Source organism: Trachurus japonicus, chromosome 6 (genome assembly GCF_045865225.1).
Source record: "Trachurus japonicus isolate A0001 chromosome 6, Traja_1.0".
Lineage (NCBI taxonomy): Eukaryota > Metazoa > Chordata > Actinopteri > Carangiformes > Carangidae > Trachurus > Trachurus japonicus.
Window position 1 is genome coordinate 20,167,185 of NC_140912.1, and position 19,791 is coordinate 20,186,975.

General features: G+C 42.6%; 1 protein-coding gene across 7 annotated transcripts in view; it reads left to right on the plus strand.

Annotated features, from left to right (window-relative positions):
- Positions 1 to 19,791, plus strand: part of brsk2a (BR serine/threonine kinase 2a) — a 155,342-nt gene that overhangs the window by 104,486 nt on the left and 31,065 nt on the right. For all 7 annotated transcript variants that reach the window (XM_085779662.1, XM_085779660.1, XM_085779661.1 and 4 more), the window contains exons 3-5: positions 2,228 to 2,313; positions 4,785 to 4,925; positions 15,376 to 15,492. In XM_085779662.1, coding sequence (XP_085635788.1) covers positions 2,228 to 2,313; positions 4,785 to 4,925; positions 15,376 to 15,492 — 344 coding nt within the window. The remainder of the gene's footprint in view (positions 1 to 2,227; positions 2,314 to 4,784; positions 4,926 to 15,375; positions 15,493 to 19,791) is intronic.

The window sequence follows — 19,791 nt, forward strand, 5'->3', positions numbered from 1 at the left end:
TAATGCGTAAAACATATTTTGTAGCTCCTTTTTGGGTGGAAGCAAATGATGTGTAGCCTAAATGTGTTTTCAAATAAAGTCTTTTTTGTAGGGTAATTAATGAAACAGTAGGTACTATATGATGCTAGAAAGCACAAGGGTCGCTTCACAGATTTACGTTAGCGTGTTAATCAACCGCTAATCTTGCAATAAGCAGGCAGTTGTACAGTTAAGTCTTCACATTAAGCCTCATTTCTCTTATTTCAATTAACTCAAAGGAGGCGCTTAGAGGAAGCTTAGGAAGCCAGCTGCTGCCTCTGTTGCATTTCGACAGCTCATCTCTCCCCGAGTCCTTGGTAGCATTAGTCTCTCTGCAGGGAGCCCTGCTGCCAGCTAGCTAGCTAACCACCAAAGGCTCATTCTTAACAACACACCTTAGCCTCAGGTGAGAAAGTGGCACGGTGTAGAGCCGCTGATAGCGCTCATTAGTCTCTGGATTAGCCCTGATTAGCCTAGCCGTTCCTCCCACTGATACACCATGCTAATGCTAATTATGCATTTACCTTTTTACCCTTTTTAGACAAGCTGTGGGGCCTGGCTTTGTAGCTTTTTATTCTCCCATGACTTTTAATTGGCTGCCGCTTAAACATCAACTGCATTGTAGTACCCTTTTTTTCTTCAGTGACTGAATGTAAGCTAATTCAGCAGGTTTTTATCAAACACAATGTGCTTGATAAGGAGTGAAGATGGGACCTTGCTGTTTAGGCAGAAAATATGATTTTCTTTTCTTTTTCTTAAAAGGATGTCAGGATAGACTACAATAGCTACCTGAGTAGACCGAGATTTCGAATGCAAGCTGTTGTGAAATGAAAAACAATGAGAGGAAAATTAAGGAACATGATTTTACGCATGGCCAAGCAAACAGCCTTGTGGGAGCTAAAAAAGAAACAAAGTTAGTTGGAAGATCAGAGCTTTAACTTCACTCTACATGATCGTTCATAAAGCTAAGCCACGATGAGTGTGACGTTAAAGCAACGTGAAGGCTGTCACAGGGAAGTGACATAGCGAAATTGACTTTGATGAGATTGAGATGAGGCAGAGGAGCCTTTAACTCACACTGTCCTTTCATCTCTGTCATTGTCAGCCAAAGTTAGACATGGAGCGAAAGTGGAGGAGAAGGTGGACAGGAAATGTGGAGGAGACGAGCGAGCAGATAACCGCAAGGAGTGCGGCAGAGGAGCACGGGGGGCTGAAGATTAGTGGTGGCTTGTGTCGAAGTGGGTTCCATGCTGATTTTCAGTGGCAGCTGCACTTGCTGACTGCAACCTCTGGAGATGCTGACACAAATCCAAACTGATCTGCTCGATTTAGGTGAAATTCAGCTCTCACAGTATATGTATCTCAGCAGCTCCGTAAGCAAAAAAAAAAAAAAAGAAGTCAGAAACTTTGTGCGCACTCAGCCGTCTGTTTGTTCTGGTCATAGTGTTATATATGTAGGTACAACCATTGTTGCAGACTAGCTATGTGGAAGAAAAAGCCTCCTCTGGAAGACATCGGCGTACCTGAGTGGACATTTTGAACTCACCCGCAGGCTTAGGCTACTCTTAGAGGACAGAAAAATTTAAATCAGGGATGTCTGACTCTATTCTATTTGATGTGTCTTACCTAACCAAAAATCACAGGATTATGAAATGTGATTGCTTAGTATTCAGCAAGGCTTGCTTTGTGAGAGGACAGAGAGAGAGTGCACCATTTTTGTAAGCTAAAAAAACACAACCTGTTTTCCTTCTGTTTTTTTTTTCTTTCTTTTTTTGAAGCAAACTACATTTTCCACCTCAGATAGCAGAGCTTTCTGTCCTGGATACCAACCAGAGTGTGGTCAAAGCTTATCTCTGTCCTTTCTGTCTGTAGAAAGTGCCAGTCTCAGCACCTTGCATTGGTTTACTTCTTCCTCTGAAGCCCTTGTGCTGGTCGTGTAAAGTGTTATTACAGATAGCTGCCTCTCAGATTTGTCTCTCCAACAGCGACCTTCACAGGTAACCTCAGAGAAACCACTGGTAAGAACTCATCACAGGCTGTTTTTAGGGTCACTTGGTTTATCTCCCAGTGAGAGGAAAGTTGCAATTTAAGAGGGAGTGACTGCTGGCACTAGCTTTCAGGAATGTAACTGTGTTGATGTTAGACTAATCAAATCTATCTTTCTCTCCCCCCGACTCCCTTTTTCCCTCCATGTCCCTCTCTCATACAGGTGGAGCGAGAAATAGCAATTCTGAAGCTCATAGAACATCCACATGTTTTAAAGCTACATGACGTCTATGAAAATAAAAAATACTTGTAAGTATTACCAATGGATTTTGGTTTATTTTTATACACATATAAAGTCATTTTTTCACTGCACACACTATGCAATTGTATGTTTGTAAACAACTTTTGTGGCTCACACTAATTATCTCTCACAAGTGCTCTTTGGGATCTGGAGAACAGTCTGTAAAATCCCATATAGGAACAGTTTTGATTGGTATATTATGATTGCAGGGGCAACAACGATAGCCTCAGGGGGGGAGAGGGGACGGGTACTTCATATTGGCATGAAGCATTTAATCTGGTTGCACACGCTATGGGACTGTTAATAGGGAAGGGAAGTCTCCGCAATGTAAACACCATGACACGCTTATCAGAGGCAAAACCATTGCATTCAGAAACATTAGCCCCGGAGAGTGGCAGCCGCATTAGTCTGCTGCCACAGCTGCTGCACACACACACACTCACACACACACACACACACACACACACACACATACACACACACAAAGGCACACACATAAATCGATTAGCCAACTTTAACACTGGTGAGTGACAAGCCCATCAGTCGTTTATAGGAGCCCTCTTGATGCACAATGTACTGTTGGCCAACTAAATTCAATTAGTTGTCATGTTGAGCTCACAGACCAAATGGGATTGCGCATGCAGCACCATACATCTCATCCTTTAAATTGATAGGAATAGCAGAATATTACGATTCATCCTATAATTGGATTATCAAAATCACATTTGGTCCGATGGCTTCATTGCTTTTGACAGCTGGTCACTAGTAGCGTCACAGAAGACAAATTGCTTTACATTTGCATCACCAGTGACTAAAGTGTCTCTGCACTTCACATCAGTGATGTCATTTTGCTCCTAATATTGTTTGGATTCTTACTCAGACATCTATACTTGAAAGTCAATAATTGATAAACATGCAGCATGTTTGGAGTTTACAGTGCCAGAGCTTTTAAGATGTATTATGCTGCTGGCAAAGATCCCACCACAAGCTGTTAAAACTGGTGTGCGTGTGTAGGCTACAAGAGGTGAAAGAGAAGAGTTTGAAACATAGCCCAGCAATATTTTTTCATAGGGATTTCTTCGCCGCAAATAAATGAATGATCACATAATATACAGAAAATGCTTGTGACCTTTTGGTTTGGTTCTGGTATTGGTCCAGTTGTTGAAGTTGCTGGATTCTACAACTTTACTCGAGCTTCCAAGCCTGGCAACCACTTCTAATTTTTAATGCAGACTTCCCTCTGCAGTTTGCAGTCTCCAAGCTGAGATTAATGTGTTTTCACCTACCAGGTTATGGTGGTGTTGTTACACATGACAAAGCTACTGAGGTCTGATCATAGTAAGCTTTTTTGGCTTCAAGGGTTTAGGGTTTGTTGAGTGGGCACATGGCTTTTTGGCCCGAGTAGTGTTTGCAACACCACAGTGTAATCAATAAAACTGAGGAGCATGTACATACACACATCCACAGCAAAGAGAGAGAGAACAAAGAGAGTATTTCACCGCCTGTCTGGGTTTCAATTTATCCTAGTGAAGATGGAGGGAGTTTGAGCACAGGATATACGAGCCGGCCAGTGCGGAGCAGGGGCAGGGCACCGTTGGCTTTCAGCCCACAGATGCAGCTTTAGGCCTGGGTCAGCAGAGATTCATCTCCATCTCCCCTGTCCCTTTGGAGCAGCAGAGCATCATGGCCATACAGTCAGGTTGACAAACTGCTCCTTCTGCGGCCCCACTAACCCAGCCACGCAGGCTGGAAGGCCACCTGAAGAATGGCTCTAAGAAAGAGATGGCAGGGATGATACATGTACTGTATATGCATGTTTTAAAGGTGAAAGACACGAAAAGCAACACAAGAACAGTACTCCATGTATAGCAAGGATTTTTCATCTATACCAATACCTCTGCTAGTTCTTCGTTTTGGTCTTTTTCACTTGATTAACTGAGTGCTGAGACAAAGACTCTCGCAGGAGCTTACGATGCCGGTACTCCTAAATCCTTTATGTCTGAGGGCAGTGTGCAGCACTTTTTTTCCATCTTCTCTGGTGTAATGCAACTATATCATCTCTCTGATGCCTCTCAAGGGAGTTTAGAGTGTCTAGTATATCAGAACCCTTCACATACTCTGTATTGTAATACCCATGCTTCAATATGACTGTAGGGACAGTTTACATATGACATGGTGAAAAAAACAACGAAATGATGCAGCTTTTGGGAGATCAAATGGTTGATCCAAGGTGGTTTGTCTGTGTATAATGGCTGTGAGGGATCAGCATCTCTCCCAGTGCTGCGGTTCTTCCACAACCCTAAGGTCGGAGGCTTGATTCTTCTTTTCTGCAGTGTTCTTCCACAGGGCCAGGAGAGCACGTAAAACAAGCAGAAGTGAAATCATTCTTCTTTTATGTGTGTACAAGAGGTTTTTTTCTTGTTTTCTTCCACTCATTCCTATTTCTTCCCTCCACCCCCCACGCCCCTCCTTCTCTCAGGTACCTTGTGCTAGAACACGTGTCTGGTGGTGAGCTGTTTGACTACTTGGTGAAGAAAGGCAGGTTAACACCTAAAGAGGCCAGGAAATTCTTCAGACAGATCATGTCGGCCCTGGATTTTTGCCACAGTCATTCCATATGGTAAGTCCTACATGCAAATATACCAAGGTACTCTGTCTCCATGAGCGCCTCTATCTCCAGCAGTGAAATAAAATGCAGTCACAGTGGTGTTGTATACTTAGACCTAATCCTGGGGCACTTGGAGTTAAAACCATAAAAGCCATATTCATTATCTGCAATCTATGAAAAAAACTACATCTCATATAGTTAAAGGGATAAAACAACCAATAAACAACCATACCCAGGAGGTGTAACAAACTCAATTTGGTTGTCATACAACATTGAACAAATAATGAGTTTCCAAATAATGCATTCTAAAAGGATACAGATTCTTCCTGAAGTGCATCTACAGTCTAAATTTCAATCAGTTTATTCATAGCTTCAAAGTGCTATTTAGTTTTCAAACCAATGATTCAAAATGGAGATTACAGAACTGAGAAAACTTGAAATTGCTTGTGATGAAAGTGTGTAGTTTCCCCTCTTTTTCATACAGTGGTCCCCCTTTAACAGCTGAGTGTGGTTGACACATTGTCAGATGGAAATCGTCAAATAGACACACTTGGATCCGATACCCTGCTTAGGTTTCACTTTTAGATCTGAGCTGAGTAGGCTACAGTACATTTCCATAGCAACACTGTACTCACTGTTGAATCCTTGCATTTGTTGAAATTTGCTTCCAGATAGTCACTAATGCGACATATTGTGTTTGGCTTCAGGGGGTAATTTAACTGTTTACCAGCTTGTAGACTAGAGGCAATCATATATACTTGGGAAGTCAAACATGTCAGCAGGGACTCATTTTTAGCACTCATTTGTGTGTTTGTGTGTGTATGAGTGTGTGTATGTTGCCTGGTCTTAAATGTATGTGTCTGTATGTGTCTATCAATTTGTAGTGAGTTTTCTTTCCTCCACTGAGAGTGTGTGCCTTTGCTCTGCAGTTTGTCCTCATGTGTCTGCACAGAGCAGAGCACAGAGACCATGGAGCAGAATGAGTTCAAGTGTATTTATTTTTACCTGGGTCACAAGGAAATCTCTAGTGACTTTGAGGAACAGGAAGAAAACTATGAAGTCAAATGGGAACAAAAAAAAAAAAGTAATGGCTTTCAACTTATTAGTCATCAGTCCACTGTAGTAGGGGCCTCAGCACCCACCTGGATCCGCCACTGGCATGGTAAAACATGCAATGGTTAAAATATACGTATATACTTATATATGATATATGAAATATATATATATATATATATATATATGAAATAAAGAAAAACACACTATTGCACTTCTACAAATTATTGCGTTTACACTCTGCACAAACTACATACTTGTGTTATTAGGGGTTATTTTAATAGGTGTGCTCTTGTATTTTAATAATGTGCCTTTTTTTCTATGATAGTTACATGTTCCTGGACACAGTTCTTACTACACCAGGTGCTGTGTATGTCAAGCATATTAATGTTCAGGCCCAAATTTCAAATCGGGCAAACTTTACAAGTGTACATGCCCAGAGTAAAGACCGGATCGAGGGCGCTACTTCACTTGCATTATTTAGAAGAATATTGAGGTCACTAGCAATTAAAACATGGTCATTATACAGCACATTATTAGTTTGGTTCCTTGCTGCTCGCTGCACTATAATATTCACAGGCAGGGGCTTCAAATTACAGGCATTAACATATCATCATAAAAGCCTAGCGTAGCCATGGCCAGGCCATGGCCGTTGTCTTTTTTCATTGACACTGCGACTCCAAGCCAGCCAGTCGAGTCATGATAAGAATTTATGTGATTCCATCATAACTTCGCCGCCAAGGCTATTGTGGCGGGAAATACTGGAGAGGGAGCGATGCTTTCCTTTCTCTACTCCGTGCACAGTCTAGTATACTTGAAAGTTTCCTGAATAGCTTCCTGAGAGTGATGAAGTGGAAGCCAAGCCTTTGAAAAACAGTGATGCTGTATAATACTCCCTAGAACCTGGTGCTGAGTACTAAAAGCCTGGCAGATAGATTTGCATAATGTTGCACGGGCAATTAAAAAAGACAGAATTAAAATGATTTATCATGGAATGATTAGGTATGGTTGAATTTCACTGATTTGATTTACTGTGTATTGTTGTATGATATAATTTCTAGAGGCGGCAATTACATTATGTCTGCTGCCTTTAATAATAAAGCAGGTTAAGCAGGGATGAGGTGCAGGAGTTCAGTTCATAGTTTGAACTGTCAAACAAGTAGCAGAAGATTAGTATTCTATCACTGGAAAAAGAAGGAAACTGGCTGACCTGAGGGAATGAAAGTCAGAAGTCTTTTATCAGTCTGTGTAAATAACTGACTGTGAGGAGAGAGGAGGAAGCATGTGGGACTGGCATTAAGTGTGTGCACATACATTGATTATCACAGCTCTTTTGTAGTGGGATTTTGCGGGCAGATTTATCTCACCTTTCCTGTTTTGTTTTGTTGCTATCTCCCTGTCAGAGCTAATCACTAGCACTCTTTAGAAAATGATGCCTTGTAAATTTATCATGAGGAAGATTATTTGGGAGTGTTGCTGTACCCTCTCGCCCTCCTCCTAACGTTAATTAGGGGCAAACAGACAGATGCAGCCTTTCTCACGTCCCTTCCATCCCCACTAATGAGATCTCAGCATCCCATCAATAAAAAAGAATTTCTGCAATCATTTCTTCCATTTCTACTTGTCTGCGCAGAGGGACCTACGCAGGCCATTAGAAAGACCCCCTTTTTCCTCTGTGACTCACCGTGCAGAGATTAAGAGGGGGTTGCTCCGCAGCTCTCCTGTTCCGCACACCTCCCATTTTTTTTCCCACTTCTTTTCATTGCCACACGCTTCCGTTCCCACCGCCCACGTTCCCATCCCCAAATATCTCTCTTGAGCCAGATGGATGTAAAGTCTGTGTATGAATGAAAAGAACGTAGAGAGAAAGGGCTGTTTATGACTCAGTGTTCCCTCCGCCTGATTCAGATCACTCTCAGATTTAGGCAGAGTTTTTTCGTTTCACGTGGATGGAGAGAACGGGAAAAGTGAAGCGCACGAGGAGAGCTGACAAGGGAGATGAGGCAAAGATAGCTGAGGGTAGGCTATAAACAGACATGGGAAAGGAATCATCAGTAAAAAGATATTTATAATGAATGCTGAGGCAGTGAGAGAAAATCTTCATTGAATGTTAATACAGATCCAATGTCAAACTGGCTGCTTATTCCCCTCTCTCCTCTTCCTCCTCTTCACTAAGACATGTGTTTGAATATAATTTGAAGTCTGCCAATTTGAAATCAGCATGACTCAGTACACAGAGATTTACTGAGTGATTGACAGACAGGTCAGAGCAGAGCTGAGAGCACAACTCAGAATGATGATGATGATGATGATACACCTTATCGATCTTTGTGAAAGTTTCTGAATCACCTGTAGCGATGTCAAATGTCAGGGTCAGCTCCGGGCAGCGCAGCACTTCGTGGAGCTGCTTTGGATTCACACTCCTTCCTCAAAGTTCACAAAAACAGAGCGGGGTGATTCAGAGATATAATCATAGTGTAGCAGATTTCCCTCAGAGGGAGATGCCCCCCCCCCCCACTCCCAACAACAACAGCTTTGGCTGTTTCTTGTCAGACCTGACATTCAACAGCAACAACAACAACATACACATCTGCTGCACAGTTGATACACTCTCCAGAGAAGTCGATGTGGCAGTCTGCCATAACTGCAAACACCCAGCAGAGACACAGATTGATTGAGAGGAGTAAAGTGCATTTTCTTTAAACACTTCGACAAGGTGCTTTTGTGCTTTTTAGCCACACTTGAACCACATTAACCCGCGATAAGAAGTTCAAACAAAAGAAAGAGTAGAATTTGTGTTTTATTATCTATGTGATTGCTTCACTTGTAGAAACCACTATATGCTCTGGTTTCCCATCATAAACTTAGTGCCCTATATGTTTCTATTCCCATGTGAGCTGTGAAGGTATATTGTATTGATTTTTTTTTCTGTTTTTGAAGCCACAGTGAGACCATAACCACGTTTCAACCTGAGGGTCAAATGAGCTCAGGTTGACAACACACCCCTGTATCACCTCATTTTATCCACCCACACACACACACACACACACACACACACACACACACACACACGTTCACGTACACCTTGACTATTGCATGCTCTGTCCTCTCCCTCACCCCACTTCTGTTTGTTAATAATGACTCCGGTCTTTCCCCTCGTAACCCACTTAACAGCCCTGTGTGTGTGTGTGTTTAATTCAGAGTGACTGTGTGTGGGTGTGAGATAAAGACTATCTGTCACATAAAGCAACTCCAACCATCCCACTAGGTAAGGCAGAGATTGCCAGTGCATCTTGGAGGAGAACCCAGTGACTAAAACTCATGGCTTCAGAATGCGTGCTCACACACGCACACACGCTCACATACATTCAGAGAGTCACACATCCTCTTTTCCCTGACACTGATGTGCACATTACTGCTGCCACCTACATGTGCGCAAACAAACACCTGGTCCAGAAGTCACATTAAACCCACGCAGTGGCATAATCATGTGCATCATCCATATCCACCTCTCTTTCTGTCTGTCTTGGTCTCTCACACTCCCTCTGTCATCAACTGCTTTGTTTCACTCTTCCAGGGGCGTAGAGAGGCACATGCATCTGTCTGCGCCATCATTTTCTTATAGTCCCACAGAGGGAAACAAAGCAGATCATGGGTCTTTTAGTGTATGTGTTTTCTCAGATGATGTATGGCCCTCACACCTAAGCCTCAAACATTACCCTGATTCTGTGCCACAGTCTGTCTTTATGTATTCTCATGCTCATTTTTGATTTGTGCATTTCCACAGCGGAGATGCCAGAAATTTTAAAGAACAAGAAAAATCACAGAGAATTTCAAGCTCTTTTTTCTTCTGCTACAGTTTAATGGCACCAGACTGGAGACTTGACATGACCAGCTGTTTATCTTTATGCATCCACTCCTCATATTAGCATGATGGAGTGATACATAAACTTGTTTTTTTTTCTTTAATTTGCATCACATTTGTAAATTTGGATGGAAACTGTTTTTGTATAAGTTGTGTCTGTTGTTGTCATCTTTCTACAGCATGCAGTTCCTGCAGGCTTATTTGTCATCTTCCATCCTCTGCATGTCTATCCCTCTATCAGAAGCAACCCATGCCCTTGTGGCTGTTTGTTGACGTTCTCAGCAGTTTTCCCAGATGACAGTCTGTCTGTCTCCTGCCTGTGGAAAGCCTATACTTATAGCCAATCATCATTACAGCTGATGGCTGCTAACAACACAGCATGAAAATCTTCTTCTCTGTCTCCTTGTCTTTATTTTTTTCTGGCACTTTCTTCACCCATGATGCCAGTTAAAGCATTAAAATGTGACTCGGGGAAAGGAGAGCTGTTGATGTTTAGAGGAGGATGGAGAAATGGAAATGGGTTGGGTATAATGGGTATGGAAAATGGAGCCGAATGAAAAGTACTAGGTTGGTGTTTGGTGCTTTATTTAGGCTGAATGAGGTGGTGGTCGTAAAGGGAAGTGAAAAGTATAAAGACCGGCTGAGGGGAGGGAAGTAAAAGGGACGTAAAATAAGGAATAAATAAAGGCAGTAAAATGGTAAATAGAAGGAAAAAGAGGAGAGCAAGACAAACAAAAATGAAAGGCTAATGCAGGGAAAAATAACTGGTGAGATGATGTATGATAATAGGATAATGATAAAGACCATTGACCTATAGTTCTGAACGAGGCGCTGATGACAGTTTTAAGGGGAGTTATGCACTACCATGGCACCATGTGTTAAACGTCTGATGTGCTACGGGTTTTAAATATCTCTGCCACTCCTTCACTCCAATGCTTTTCTGACAGCTTGTCTGTTTATTCTGCCTTGGAGGTCTGCTGCTCATCCTATCTTCCCCAGTCCAACTCCTCTGGATTAAGAGCAAACGCTGGGTTGCACACGCAGATTTGGCACAACAAAGTAAATAGTTTGTTTATTGCAGATCTAGCCATCATCATAATCCCACATTTTAGTCACTGCATTACATGCAACAATGCATTCCTCCCACAGTGTTGCTCAAAAGCCCAGAGGAAAAGATAGAAATGCCCCAGATGACACAAGAAATGCTCTTGTAACCCGTCATGAGGCAAATCTTGTGTGGAAAATAGCTGTGATTTCCTCTCAATACTAATCCAGTTTAAATATAAATTACATGAGAAGAGACTGCTGAAATGTGTGGGGCACTGGTGTAAAGGAACATCAAGCATTATACTATAGTTATCCAAGCAAACTTTTTGATATAAGGATGGGAATGTGAAATTGAATGAGAGTAACAGTTGTATGTTTATGTGCACAATGTGTACAAAACCATTGTATATGTCTTCTTGCTCCATTAAATGTTTGCAAATACATTTGCAAGCACTGCAGTACATGTCACTGTCAGCTTACTCACAGGCTTCTTCATCTCAGCTTTGGTTGGGACGTTGCTTCATTTCTTGGTGTGTGATTATCAGTGGAATCACAGTGAAATCAACTGCATAAGAGTGAATCCTAAAAAACTTTGGTACAAGCTACAATGTGGGATACTTCAGAGCAGCACTGCAAACCCACCAGATATGTTATCATGAGTTTTGCAAGATAATTTGGACAATACTATAATAGCTTATGGTAGTATTTTTTAACACAATTATAGCAATAACAGTGTTAAACTTAATTGTCACTGTGAAGTAAATAAAAATAAAAAATGTAAACCTGCTGTAGCTAACACAATCCGAACAACTGAGTGGAGGATATATGAACACCAATTAAGAATCATTCAGTTTGTTGTTGAAATAATAATAATTCTTAGAAGAAACACAGATAGCCAGCACTCCTCTTAATTTCTCTTTAATCCAGGCAGCAGGGGCCCACAACATATGCGTTTCCATGCGTTCCGATAAACCTATGAGTGCTGGCTATCTGTGTTTCTTCTGAGCCTTTTTCTTGCCATACACCTGGACAATTTGGACTTGTGTAAGGAGTGTAAACTGTAAGGAGTTTGCTCACTTTCTCTTTGAACTTATAATAATATTTCTTGCCTTCAATGTTTCAAATGTTGTGCATTGGATTTTGCCATTTGGCTATTTATAAGATGAAAGATGACACAAACGCAATAGCAAGAATTCACGGATCATTTTCTTTCACCAGGAAAGATAAAACAGACTAATTCCATTACACAGCAAAACGGGAGAAAAGACAACTTTGTCTTTCTCACTCATAATTGCTCTTAATACACAATTAACCCCCCGTCGGCTAATGAACGATTGTGCCTCACACATCCAAGTCAGCAGTCAGAATGTTGTCGTCTTTTGCTAATGCGATAGAATATCAGCCTAAAGCATTTTTAGCGAATGTGCTTGGTCTCTCTCTAATTGGGTCAAGAGAACCTAAAAAAAGTTAAAAAAGGAAAGATAGAAGGAGGAGGATGACACAGAGGTGCGCCGGAGGCTAAATGGGTGTGTTTCAACTCTCAGTGATGGTTAAAAACCCCCACTCCAGCTAACAATAATGATACCACGATAGCTTTAGTACTTCATAAAAATACGGGGAAAAAAAGCAGGTGTACCATTTTCCGGGCATGTTAATGTGTCAAAAAGATGCATTTGAGCCATTAGTGTTCGTTTCAAGTGTTCTGTATAAGCTAATTGGTGCCACATATTTGGGGTAGATTGCAGGCAAAAACAGGCAGGCAATATTTAACATGATGTATGTCAAATGTGACACCATGGGAAAAGTATATTTTCCTCTGGCTTGGAGAATTTAGTTACAAAACTGCTTATCACCATAAAGATGTCTGGGATATTATAGGGATGTGAGCCCCAAGAGGACCGAATCATTACAACCTTCTATAAAACACAACATAACAGTATGGAACGTGCAAATGATCACAGGCAATTAAGAGCTCGGTGTTAGATTGCAAGAATCATGTCTAACAGCCCCACTGGGGTGTAAACCTTGCTCAGACAGCATGTAGACACACATGTGCCCTGTAAATTAAACTGAGCAGCATCATAAGTGGTTAGTGCACTGTGAACTGTGAGGCCACATATCAAGGGAGACCTGTGTAACAGATAATAACTCATGCTACTCTAATGGATTGCAATACCTTTAACCAGTGGCCTTTGGTATTTAATATTCTTATTTTTGTTTCCTTCCATATGGGCCACACATAAAGCAAATATATTACTTCATTTCATTTCCCACAGAAACCACCTGTGCAGTCAGCACCTGCACTAATGACATTTAGAATATTTTTGGATGGATCCCCTCGATTTGTATGCAAGCAAGTGATACACAGCTTCCTAATTTCTGAAAAAAAAAGCTATACGTATGTCTATAATTACATTAAAACTTTTTTACATTCATTTGACAGCATCCACTCCCATGTGACATGCAGTATGAGATATCCCTTCTGCAGAGCTTGCTGTGTGAGCAGGATTACAGTAGCAGAGTGCAGCCTAATGCGTCAGTTTAATGTCCTATTCTGTATACCAGGGTCCTGACAACCAATAAAGCATCCAGATGCAATTTGTCCCCTTGATGCTGTTGGTGGATGAATACACTGCTGCCGCCTCTCTTTTGTGCATCAGCCTCTGGAGATTTGGTTCTTTGCGATAGGCCTAGTGATTACGCAATGTTTATGCCATCTTTATGCGTCTTATAGATAATGATTTAGTGTGGATTTTATACATCTCAGTCTGACAGTTTGAGTGCATTTGGATATTTGTGATTCTGTCAAGGCTTTAGTTTTCGGATTGAGGTCTGCAGAGATCAGGATGCTATCTCCCCTGTGCTGTCAATAGCAAACTGCATTTGAACAGCGTGTGGATCACCCACTGCACTCAGTGCTGTCACTGCTGTTGCTTTTCTCACTGATGTCTCACCAAATTATTTAACATTCTCCAGGCCGTGTAGTCTGGTTCCTGTGTCGACAAAGTTACGAGTTGACCTCGTGTCATGTTTAAACTCCAGTCACAGGTGATTTGTAACTTTCAGCTGTCTAAAACATTTTGTTGCCAGGGGAAACATTATCTTTTAAAAACATGGTATCGTTGACACCCCAGCGGAGTGTTAAGAGTTAATTAATTCATACTGACAAAGAACATTTACTATATGACACCAGCCTGCTGAAATCGAGGGATTATACACAGATACCCAGCACAACTATAGCCTCATACTGGTAGCCCCTGAGCAGTTCAATAATTGTTTGTTTCTACCCGTGTGCTTTGACAGTATTAGTTAAAAGGCTAAATCTCAGGCTACTGACATCCCTGCCAAATGATGGTTGTGTGAATTGATAAAGGTTTTAGCCTGGGGAGAACTGTTTTAGATGCTATCTGTGTTTTATTTCAATTATAGCAGGGATCACAGAGACTGCCAGTGACCAGCTGACAGCTAATCCCTCAGGACAGGAAACGAGTTGTACAGCAGCCGATGTCATCTAAGGTTAAACGTCCATTGTGATGAGCCACTCTTCAAAGGCTGACGCATCCAGCTATTGTTACTCTCCTCTTTCTATAATTAAAAGAGAAAAGAGAAGATGAAAGTCTAGTTCATGACATCCTGACAGCCCCGTGGCTCCATAACTCTGCCCCTGATTATAAAAGTCATAAAGGCAGGTAAGCAAGAAGACGCATATGTAAAAATGTGGGAAAGACAGATGGATAGATATCAGCCTAAGCAAACGTAGGCTACATGTGTGTGACGTCTGCGCTGCCTCCCTCGGCCTTGGTAGACATAACAAGAACGGCGCAGTGTGATGTAATACACCCCTCAACCTGAGAAGGGATGTTAAACGTGCGATAAGGTGCTATAACACCACTCTGCTTTTGAACAGTCACTCATCAAAATTGAGATTTTAACCTCCGACACAGCAACAGCATACGTGATGTGAGAAAGATATTCTTCTCAATGGGCCCTTTCAAGGAGGGGGGATGGTGTCCGCTAGATATTATTCCCCCCTCGCTGTGTTAAGCGGTAATGAATGGCAGCTAATGAACACCACCAGTGCGGCTGTCTCGCCTTGACGCCCTTTGCACAGCCAGTTTGCTGGTGGCTGTCTGGGAGATGAGAGCGATGAGGGGCGAAGAGGGAGGGAAAGAGAAGGAGAAAAGGACACAGCGGGGGGCTGTCACACCTCATACCAGCCCAGCGCTGAGGTGGGAGCCCACTAGCTTTAGCATGGACGGATCAAAGGGAGAGAGGTGTTGCAGAGAGGGGGGAGGTTGGAGGGTGGGACGGAGGGAGGATGCTCAGTCGCAGCCAGGTTAAGGTGCTGTGTTGTTAACGGTTGCGTGTATCCAAGCTGCATCCACAGGTGTTTGATAGACCTCGCGGCACACCTTTCATTTTCACTAGTTTATGTAACATGATGCATTATTTCATGTTTCATTAACCATTTTATGTTTCTGCCTCGCCGTCTTTCAGCCACAGGGATCTGAAGCCAGAGAACCTGTTGCTAGATGAAAAGAACAACATCAGGATAGCAGACTTCGGCATGGCCTCCCTTCAGGTTGGAGACAGTCTGCTGGAAACCAGCTGTGGGTAAGTAATGTAGAAAACATTGTGATGCATGTTTTATAATGCAAAGTTTGACTCATATCCATAGCCCAGAAAGTCCTGCAGGTAGAGATAAGTCATAGTGGGGCGGGGGTGGCAGGTGCAGTTGCTGGAATCCAACAGAGAGAAACAGAGAGGATGATGAGTGCAGCTACCAAGCCCCTCTGTTCTCAAAGGCCTCGTGTCGGTGCACTCGCTGTTGATCTCTGGAGAGGCGGTTGGTGTGTCTCTCTCTCTCAGAGTGTGCTGTCTGGCTGCGAGCTGGGGCCAGGGCCAGGGCCACACATTACTGCTTTCCATCCCCTCGTATCTGACGCCTGGTTTTATGATTTGGCAGTCACGACCACGCCAGGCCTATCAATCCCACAACGACTGCAATGAATTCCCCTCCAGGAAAAGTCACTCTCAAAGTGTTTTGTATGTGGCCATCTATACTGTGAAAGTGTTTTTTATTTAACCCCCTCAGGTGTAGTGAAAGGCGTGCAGTTTCACATGTCAATAAAAGGGGGGGCATAGTTGATGATGGTTTGCTTTTAAGTACTTTCATAAACTCATAAACTCTGACTTCATAAACTCAGAATCACATTTTCACAGCACAGAAAGTTGTTCTATGAGTTTCAATCAGTCTTACCTGAATATCCTAATATGTAAGCGTGGGCCATAATAGGTTTACATCTAGCAAAGTGGGCAGTTTGTTTTGCCCATTAGCTGTAAACCATGAGGTGAAGCACTTTTCTTTCCTTCCAGATTCCTCATGGTCTTGGGAGAATTTTGCTCTGTGGTTCCACATGACAGGGCTGGGAGATATAGAGACCCTGTGACATCTGTCCTCAGCTCAGACCTGATTCTGTCCAGATTATACCTCCAAATCAGCCGCGACTGAAATTACACACACTAGCGTACACGCAATTCAGCGACCACACATGCGCACAGGGTGTTGGTGAGGCTTAGTTCATCCCTGACCTCCAAGACCCTTTGTCCTCCGCTTGTTCGGTTGTCTCTCTCTGCATCCCTCCCTCTGTCTCTGTCTCCCTCTCCTCCCTTTTTATAATACGCATGCACACTCATTTAAGAAAGTGCATGCACACACACACATTAAAAGCAGCAGAAACTGTTGCGTAATTTTTTTTTTTTTTTTCCAGCAGTAGCACGGTGCCTTAGCACTCATGACTCATCGGTAGAGATCAAGCCAACTGAGCGCTGTGTGCATAGCTATCTGCAAGTAAAATGTGCATGACTGAGTCACTCTGCAGCCATGATGACCGGACTGAAGTGTTTGCATTTCCTAGAAAGTCTATAGGATGGGACAGCTCTTACTCAGCTTTTTGCTGTATCCTGTAGATCACCTGTATATTTCTTACTTCTTACTTAGTGTCCCTCATGCATTTACAAAGTGTCAAAAGGTCCAGGAACACAGTGTAAGACAGTGTTGTCTTACAGAGATGACACCACACACACAGCTAAGCAAGGTAGTCCTGTTTTCGTTCCACTCCCAGCCCAATCCCCACATGCACTTCTGCGTGCATGTGTGTGTCTCGCCAGAACGTGTGCGTTCCACTTGTGTTTGTTTGCCAGCGCAAAATACATGGGAATGTGCCATACGCTGTGTGTGTGGTTATTGATTATTCATGCTCTTCTGACTGTCCCATCTCTAAGTGTAGATATGACAGTTTTTAATTAAATGCATTTATCTGGCCCCCTCTCACCATGCAGTAGTTTGACACAAATGTATTCCATTTGCCACGGGTAATGGAGCTGAGTGAAGATGAGACTCACCCCAGGTAGAGTAGGGGGAGCCTCGGAGCACATCCATAAATACATGCAGACGGAGAGACATATATAGATGAGCAGAGGCATTGACAGTCACATACAAATATGGAGCCAACAACACACACACACACACACACACACACACACACAAACAGCCTGCTGCTTCTCGATCTATTTGTGGCTTCATGAGTTTAGCTCCAAGTTCATCGGCACTCCCAGTTTAAGTTCTGTTGCGCTGATTGATGAAAGGAAATGATCTTGTATGCAGTGAGGTTTACCACACAAATTTTTATGAAGATGAGCTGCATGTCTCAATATCTCCTCAATATTGCTGGGCCATGCTGCTCCTGTGAGGAACTCATATTTCTTAAACTCATGATACATTTCAAACTGTCTAAGGAAGCTGGTGAGTTCATGTTGAAGTTTAGAGGGCTTGTTTGAACCGGTGGTCTCCAGTGATAAAGGGGGCGTCGTTTAGCTCAGTGGGTAGAGCAGGCCTCCCATTGGCAGAGGCTATAGTCCTCGCTGCAGCCGGCCCCAGTTTGATGGTAGCCCTTTGCTGCATGTCATTCCTTCTCTCTCTCTGTGTCCCCATTTCCTGTCTCTCTACAGCTATCCTATCAATTAAAGGCACAAAAAGCCCATAAGAATACTTGACTTAAAAAATGACGGTAAATGTGATGCTTTTGTAAACAAGCAGGTTTTTCTTATACAATATAACACTAAAGGAAGGTAAAATAATAGAAGAAAACACAGGTATGTCAGATATCGCACCACCCACCCTCCTTCCACAGTAAAGAGCCATGTACTGTAGTACACAACTTTCACGCCATCAAACACTGGCCCACTGGCACTGACTGGGCTCCCACTCTACACCTTTATACTTTGCATGAATTGATGAGTGGAGGAAGCTGCATGCAGTTAACCTAGTACACCAGTGGAGAAAGTGTTACCTGGTGCAGGAGAGAGAGCAGCGTTACCAAAACAGCACTGGTGTTGCAACAGTCTCTCTTTATGCTGTAGGCTAAACCACTCGCATCAGCAGCTATTAGTCGCACTATGCAGCCATTTGGTGGCCGCAAGGTAAAAGCCAAATCTCCTGTCCTGTGTGTTGTTGGTTTTATTTATGCAACGGGTGTGGTGTTAGTGGCAGAGAGAGTAAATGAGCTTTAGCAAATAGCAAGAAAAGAGTGATGTTATGTCAACCCAAGCGCAACTGTTCTACAAAAAGCCTATGTGTTTCTCACTCACTAGTCAGAGAGAAGCGGCTCTTTCTGTTTATCTGTAGTGTCCTAGTCAATAATCTGCATTTATGGTGTGAGCAGAAAGAGATTTTTCATCATAATGTTCATTTCATAAAGTATGGGCTTTCATATGAGGCCTGAATTTTTTTTTATGTTGTTAGATACATTTTAAATGGGTTTTATTCGCATTATGGATTAAATGATGCTGTTAAACACAGGTAAACGCAGCAGGATTAAACTATTTTCAAGTGTAGGTACAGTTTAAAAGCTCACATATTTCAATGATCTTTACCGTGTAATTTGCTACATCCTGTAGGTGGCATGGCTGACTGATTTAATTGAGTGTTCTGATGAAGCAGGAAGCTGAGGTGCTTGTTTTCCAGTCTTTACCTTCACCCCTGTGTGCCACCCTAAAGCTTGTGCAAGTAATGAGTTCATATTCATGCTGGTTCCAGCTGCGGCTCGTGGCCCTCATGAGGCATAACTAGTGCAAATCTGAGGCTTGTTTTTTATTTTTATTCCTGGCTCATCTGCATAATGCACTATGACACTTGCAATCAGGAAGGCCATATTTGCATAGGCTCGCATTTGAACTTACCCCGTCGAACTGGTGGCAGTGTTTGTTATCGGCCAGTATTTTGACAGGCCCGAGGAAGCAGGGCTGTCAGAGTTGGTATTCATGAATACACCAGACAACAACCGAGCTAATGGGCGCCATGTTTACAGACCTGAGATTGTCTCTCATTAGAGCCAAATATCCCACTATTAGATAAGACTGAGCGGGAGAAGGAGGTGGAAGATGCATCACCAGGCTGAGAGCTTTGGGGAGACAGGTGCCTGATTTGCTCCCTATACGCTGTCAGATCAGAGGAAAACAAACACTCTGAGATCAACAAGTTGTTTAATTTATTTGATTATAGATTGATGTAAAACTCGTATTTGCCTAATTTCTGTCAAAACAGTGAGTGTGGAAATCTGGCAATGCCAGAGCACGAGGAAAAGTTCCACTGAGTATGTAAAGAATAACGATTCACTCATCCACAGCCATTGGCTTATGAAACAGCCGTTGCGGCGTAGCTCCATAAATCTTCATACAATATTGATGTGTCAATCTAGTCATTGGGTTTACTGTCAGCCCATCCAGGTGTTGTAAAGATTAGTGGGTCTGTTCACTGTCTGCTGTGAGAGGATGCCCTTGAGTGAGTAAGCAGGAGGACATCCAAACACCCTGAGGATGTCTCAACTCCCGGAGCATCTTGATCTATGTTCA